The 7,013-nt window shown below is 42.7% G+C and overlaps 1 protein-coding gene across 1 annotated transcript; it reads right to left on the bottom strand.

Moving 5' to 3' along the window:
- Nucleotides 1–856: 856 nt before the first annotated feature.
- C15H12orf49 (chromosome 15 C12orf49 homolog) lies at nucleotides 857–7,007 on the bottom strand. The gene is made up of 5 exons (XM_026859428.1): nucleotides 6,895–7,007; nucleotides 6,138–6,294; nucleotides 4,738–4,889; nucleotides 4,130–4,243; nucleotides 857–3,156 (listed from the first exon to the last, which is right to left on the bottom strand). Exons 1-5 carry the CDS (start codon nucleotides 7,003–7,005, stop codon nucleotides 3,073–3,075), a joined length of 618 nt encoding a protein of 205 aa, XP_026715229.1. The 5' UTR covers nucleotides 7,006–7,007; the 3' UTR covers nucleotides 857–3,072.
- Nucleotides 7,008–7,013: the final 6 nt, after the last annotated feature.

The raw sequence follows: 7,013 nt of genomic DNA, 5'->3' as shown, positions 1-7,013 counted from the left end.
GGAGGCAGTGAAGAATTCCCACTACGATGAGTGAGATTCTGAGAATGCACAAACCATGATCAGCTGTTTAGTGTTGTCCTCAAGCCCAAAGTCCGCTTTTGCCTTTTCAGAACTCCAGCCCATCACAATAAGAATTTTTATCCAGTTCTCCATGTACTATCCCAATGGAGCAGTACAGCAGGTTCTTTCAAGGCCAATGGCTCACGTTTAAATTCAGCAAAGATGGCTGTTACTGCTTTGCCCTTCTACCATAGATTAACACTTCCAGCTTGGTACAGCTAAATACTGTATCTGCTCCTCACTAGATGTCAGCTGCTACCATTTTTCACTAGCATTAATATTCTTGTAAACTACAGAAATCAAGGAGTACACAACCCATTCAATTATCCCCAGCACTGACCTCAGTGCAGATAAGCAGAGCAGGTCGCTCCATCAAGTGCTCTCATTAAATCTGCTGCCAAACACAAGTCAACAACCTGAATCTCACAGCTGACAAATAAAAAGGAGACGCAAGACAGGCACTGACAACCACAGAATCGCCAGCCTTTTTTGAAAGAGGGATGGACATCACTTAAACCACACAGCAGTAGCACCAGGAAGAACAGATCTGATCTACCTTCACAACATGGAACAATCATTTGCATTCCTTTTCCTGCTTTTGCAAAGGGCCAGATCTTTCTGTACACCACTGAGAGACATGCTCTTTTCTTGAAATGAAATAGATTTCCTGTTTGCCTCTACTTGCTTACCTTTATTACATGCATGCAAGCTAGTGTCTCTCTGCTCCACTGCATTTTTCAAACTTGTATTTTGTTAGAGTTGCCTTGTAGTTCAAGGAAAGACACGAGAACAGGTAGCATTTTGGAACACAGATAAATTTTTAATGATTTAACATACAGTATAGACACTAGTTGAACATCTTAACAACCAGGGAGGGAGGATGCAGTTTCCATCCCACTGAATGGAACAAGGTCACACACACTTCTGATAACATCCTGTTTTTCTAGGAGAGAAAGGGGCCAGGAATTCCCACTAATGTTGTCCAAATTAGGCTGGTTCTTATAATTTCTTAATCACTGCTTCAAGCGGTGCTATCGCCTACTAAGGAATTAATATCAAGTTGGAAAAGAAAGCAAGAGCAAGCCATCAGTATCTTGATCTCATCAGTCATGGTGCAAAAACATAAAGTGCTGGAATATATCTCAGTAGGAATGATCACAGACCAACCTGATGGCTTTCCCTGAGGAAAACAGTTATGAAGTGCTGGAACAGGGGTGACGAATCTGTTTAACACTGAAAAGAGAAGTAACCTCTGCTACCCTCTGAAGACGGCATTTCACACTGCATCTTTACACTGTGTCATGTCTGCTGCAGCAAGTTGCCATAGGATGGCAGCAGAGGGGAGACAAGATTTTCAAGTGGATAAACTACTAATGCTAAAGCTTTTAAGCTTTTGGAAAAACAAGATTTTCAAGAGAATCTGCTGACGGAATCATTATCTCACTTGATGACTTCTGGGAAAGAAGAATGAAAACACTGCAAGTAGATTTTATCAGCTGGCTGGTAACACTACTTCTTGTTTAATCGTTTGCACTAGGATACTCCACCACTGTCCTTGGGTTTTTTGTTGTTTGGTGGGGTTTTTTTAAAGCCCCTGTAGATTGTTTTATTTCAGTCAGGGAATAGGAAGTATCAGTTTAAACAAACGTATACAAAGTCAGATTCATGGAGCAAGCGGATGAGGTAAAATCAAGAGAAATGAGGCTCTGCATATAGAAAAGAACTAGTGTTTGGACTTCGTCCAGCGACTTGCAGGGGAAGTACAAATTTAGCCAGCATTTTACAGGTTCTCTACCCATCTTTTCTGTGTTGTGAAGCCTTAAGAGGGACACAGTTTAAATTACAAATTTGAGTGCTAGGAGAAATGGTGGGATAACCAACCCTGTTCTAGTACCATTCTGATCAGACCAAAATTCCAGAGTAACGAGTATGTCAAACAGCAAATCAAAATCATCATGACTGTTTAACTGAACTCATGCAACACAGTTGTCCTCAGAGGAGGGCTTGAGCGACGTTCCGACATTTTAGTTACTTCATGTACAAGGACATCATTAAACTGAAATCCTAAAACAACTCCCACCTTTTGCACAACCAGGAGTGAAGTACATTTGAATTACCATGGCCTGAATAAGTTCAAGCAAATAAGTCTTCAGTGTTCCCTGTCAGAAAGTGGACTAGCAGAGAGCTGTTTACAAGACTCCTCTTCGAGGAAACTGTCGCAGAGTAACAAGGAAAGCATCTACAGACAATAAACATCCCATCCTAGGCAGATCCCTGCTCTTCTTACATGTTATGGGACTTTTGACAGAATAACAACTCCATTGGAGTTCTGAATGCTTTAAACTCACTAAGCACTATAGTGATGAATCCAAATACAATTCCTTTAGACTAAGGAGGAAAAAAACCAACCAACTTTAGTCAGGATCTAAAACATCCTTTCTACCTGACATAATAAAACAGGGACTGAAAGGCATCAACAACTAGCTATGCAAAGCATCAATACTTTCAGCTAGTAATCCATATAAAATGAATAAATAATTCATAATTACATATGTAGTGTACACCATGCATGTCAAGAAGTGCTTCAGAGAGAGAAGCACAACAGGCATGCTTTACTCTTTAAAAGCAAAAATCCTCCAATTATTACTATCACTCTGGAAAGCCTCTGGACTACAGAGACACAATCGAACCTCCATGTATAGCTGCAAAGCTACATTAGATATTTTTCCTACAACATTTTATAGCCTAGATTGACTCTGTGCATCCTAAAATTTAGAGAAAGTACTCAAAGAATGTACTAGTACTCTAAAGCAGGTGCGTAACAAACTGAAGAAAGCAAGATTCAATCCCAGAGAATTTACGTCCCTCCCTTACACTGTACACCTCTGGGCTTGTCCCCAGAAACAGTATCAGCCATTTACACCGAGGCTCTTATAAAGCAACAGCTGTTGTCTTGCTCTTTTAGATTCTAGTCTGCAGTTCCTTCCCTTTGTTGCTTAGATCATGCAGCTTTCAAACAGGCAGAAGCTCTGGGGGATATTCGCCATAGCAGTATTTTGCAATTGGATCTCTATAGGTGTTTTCATGTTGCACACTCTGTCAGGAAGAGGAGGAGAAGCTTTAGGAATACACACATATTGAAATAATACATCCCTTCGCTGAGGGCCAAAACCCAGAGCATTTATGGATATGGAAAACATTTCCCAAATTCTTCTACACATAAGCATATTATCTGGAGTCAAACAACACTGCACTTGCAACATATAAAAGACGGTTGCTGTATTACAGCACTTTAATGTTGAACCATACCCAGAACCTTCTTTTCAGAAGACAACCCAAGTAGGTGCGAACAGATTCAATATACAACAAAAAAGTTGTACATGCTTAGGCAGTATCATCAAATGTCCCAAGCAAGCAAGGCACATAAAGTTGACACTTGAGATGTGTGCATTTTTCTTGATAAAGCTAGAGTTCAGATACCATGGGTAAAAAAAACCACCAACTTTGGAGACATTTGGAACTATGTCCTTTGTCTGCAATCCATCCCTATTGCTATATTAAATACTCAAGCTGCATGACATCTCCAACAGCACTTTCTAAGAGGGCCAATGCTTGCTTAGACAAAAACTTCTAATAAAACCACATGGGTAACAGAAGTTCACCTCTGTTCTTAAAAAGCAAACATACTTTTTGAGTTACTGTGCAGATGATTGTCAGCATATGGAAAGTCTGAAAACATACCATAAAATAAGTAGCATTCTGAAGCTACTGCAACAACTCTCACTGTTTTCATCCTTATGAGATCTTCACTAGTCACTGAACTCAGCTAGTCTCTTTTTAGTGAAGTACCTCTTTTCTAAAGAGAGTATACAACTCATCTTGCCCTAAATATGCACTTTGCCCTTCATTTACTGCTGATGTTACTATTTCACCTTACAGATCAGAGGATGACCTTCAGATTAACTCTCAGACATATCTTAGCATTTATGAAGATGCCGCTGTGTGTGCAAGCACAACAGACGAGTCATACATGGGACCTAAGTCCCATTTTCCAAGAGCGCTTTCTTACCTGTGATGAAGTCCTACATTTTGCCAGACACAACTCAAAGTGATCTTCCACTGCCATGAAGAGGTTCTGGAAAGCAATAGCTGCCCGATTCAAGAAGCGTTCCAGAAGATGTTGCTAAAATGGTTAGCAAAAATGAAGACAAAACAAAAAACCAACATCATACATCAACAAGGAGTGATCAAAGTCCACCTTAACCCACACAGCTCAAGTATCAAAGGAATAGCAAGCAACTCCACTTAACCTTTCAGTGCTTGCTAGAAATTCTAACACATCACAGAACCCCAGCAGTAGCAAGAGCATCTAGAGAAGCCAACAGAATACAAAACTGCTGCTGGCTGGATTAGCTCTTCTGCAGTCATCTCCCTTCAGCAAATGCAACTTCCCTGTAGCTGAAACATTCTGCAAGGCTCCCAGCATTTCCTCTCAAAGGTGAGATTTTTTTAAAACCTTATTTTGAGCTTGCCATATGGTCCTTGCAGGCTTTCCTCATCCTTCCAGGAAACACAACTGTCCCTCCAAGAAAAAAGCTCCTCACAAACAAGTACTTTTAGACACAGAGGAGCCTGAGCAGCTCAGAACACCTGAAAAGCAGGAGAAAGTCTATGCACCTTGCTGGGCTGCAGGCAACAGGAAACACAGTACTCATACACACTGCAGCAGCCATTGGGAAGGCAGCTGTCGCAGCTGTACAGCTTTGTACTGGCCACGTTGACGTTACAACAGCCATTCACCAGGAGGTCCTTCCTCTCACAGATGTAGCCTGAAAAACAGAAAGAGTAGTAACAACTTGCAAGACGTACTTGGTTGTAGGTTCTATAGAAATCCATGGTAAGAATCACATTACTTAAGAACAGATTTATTATTTAGTACATGATGATCCCTCTAATTTAAGCCCTAACTAGCAATTCTTTGAAATAACACTTGGACATAGAGATGAGTTTCATAAGAGCCTGGTGTTATCTGCACAACTATTATGTACCTACTCTAATATGCTGTATATACAGTATGAGCATTTAAAATGCAGAATATTTAAGTTCTGATTTCTTTTTGGCATAATTCATTGTTGTGATTGGAAGTGGAAAGGCATTTGGTGATGGAAAAAAGTATGACATTTTCTTTGGTTATGGATAACTCTCTTTACAGTACAGTATAAAGAGTCTTAGATGTATCCCCGTAGGATAGCTGTAATATTCATTGTTAGGCAGAATCCTTAGTAGTACAGAACCACAACATATGTCCTTATGTAAACTGTACCACCACAGTGTCAGACTGGGAAAAATCTCTGTGATTTGAGATACCTCAGTGAATCAGCAGTAAGCATAATTCAGGCAGGGCTAAATTTAACACTGATGCTAATCACAGAAGACATGGTGGGTTTTCTACAGCCTTGGTCTCTGGTCAAGAAGGGTCTGGTACCTGTGCAACACACACACTGGGGAAGCATATGTGCAGGGCAGGAGAGGCTCCATATGCTTAAAACAAGTGGTTTATCTGAGAATCTACAAGAAACGTCCTTAGGTCTACAAGGATCAGCTGAGGTTGTTAACTGTGACAGCGCAGCAGTTGGGCCCGTCCTGAGCTGCCTCCACACAAGGCCCGTCAGGTGTCCCCGATTACTCTCCCTAACGTGCCTGACAGCAGGAACACACTGCAGGGAGACAGCTCTGCAGGGACCTCGCTAAACTGAGCAGGACCGAATGTCTGAGCTCGGTGCAAAGGTAACTGGAAGCCTTGGTAGCCCTAGAAATAGTACAGCTGTGCTCCTGAGGTCCTGTGCCTGAGCCAAGCCTAGCTGGACCCAAGCCTGCTGTGCACAGATCACATCAGCTGTGTCTGCAGCCACGGCAAAATGAACCCAGCCTGGGATGAAGCACCAGCTGCTGAGGTTGTGCAGTAAGAACACTTTAATAAGGAGCAGTTGTTACGTGGAAGTGCCATCAACAACCAGACAGGCAAAGCAGCATTCAACACTGCAATACGCGGAGTAAATTCTTAGTATCAAGTATACCCAGTTCATCTGTAATGAGGAGCTTCCCCTGCACAGAATTCCTGCACTGGTTACTCAGCTGACTGCTGTTTCCCGAGCTGAACTTCACCTTCCACATGATCGGCTGCTCGTGCTCTTGCACTTGGAGGAGATTTCGATCTCTCACTGTCCTCTCTTCCTGCAAGGAAAGACAGTTATGCAACTAAACATACAAGTTCCTTCTGCCATTCCAGTCCATGCGCTTTCCCCACAATTAACAACGCCTGGTAGTTGTGAACTACACAGCACAGGAAACTCCAGTGGCAACGGCGTAAGCAACACACTGCATGCGGTAATTTACTTTTTGCTACGCACAGCAGGAAAGCAACGTAACCCAGTAAAACGGGGGTATGCACTGAGGGATCAACTAACACACCCAAACTCAGTCACTGCAACCACAGAAGTAGCGTATATTATATTAAACAACTATAGGCACAATATTTCTCTTTTGTAAATTCTTTGCTAGCAGAATTATAGTCCACAAGAGCTGTTACAACAGTCCCTTCGAGCCTTTTTTTCCAGTCTTGGTTCAAAACACCACTGCTGTCAGCCAGAGTATCTGACGTGACTTTTTTTTAACTCCCGTCTTCATTTAATAATTACGAGGTAATTCTTACGGCAACGTACCCCAGGAGCTCAGCAACAGCACCTGGAGGACAGCAGTTACCCGGGGATAAGCATGATCTAACCCAGCCCGCACCTCCCGCCGGCGGGACGGGGCTCCGGGGCGGGCACTGACCTGCTTGAAGGTGCTGGTGAGGAAGTACACGAGGGAGAGCCCGAAGACGACGCCGAGCACCCAGCGCTTCCTCAGCAGCCGCCGCCACAGCACCGCTCCCCAGGGCACCATGGCGGCGC

The sequence above is a fragment of the Athene cunicularia genome (genome assembly GCF_003259725.1).
Source record: "Athene cunicularia isolate RWA chromosome 15 unlocalized genomic scaffold, athCun1 chr15_part1, whole genome shotgun sequence".
Lineage (NCBI taxonomy): Eukaryota > Metazoa > Chordata > Aves > Strigiformes > Strigidae > Athene > Athene cunicularia.
This window is presented reverse-complemented; position numbering and strand designations above follow the sequence as displayed.

Coding starts and splice junctions, on each gene's coding strand:
- C15H12orf49 (XM_026859428.1), bottom strand. CDS start 7,005: ATGGTGCCCTGGGGAGCGGTGCTGTGGCGGCGGCTGCTGAGGAAGCGC. Junction 6,295..6,894: donor TCACCAGCACCTTCAAGCAG/GTCAGTGCCCGC, acceptor CTTTCCTTGCAG/GAAGAGAGGACAGTGAGAGA. Junction 4,244..4,737: donor GTTGCCTGCAGCCCAGCAAG/GTGCATAGACTT, acceptor TAACCATTTTAG/CAACATCTTCTGGAACGCTT.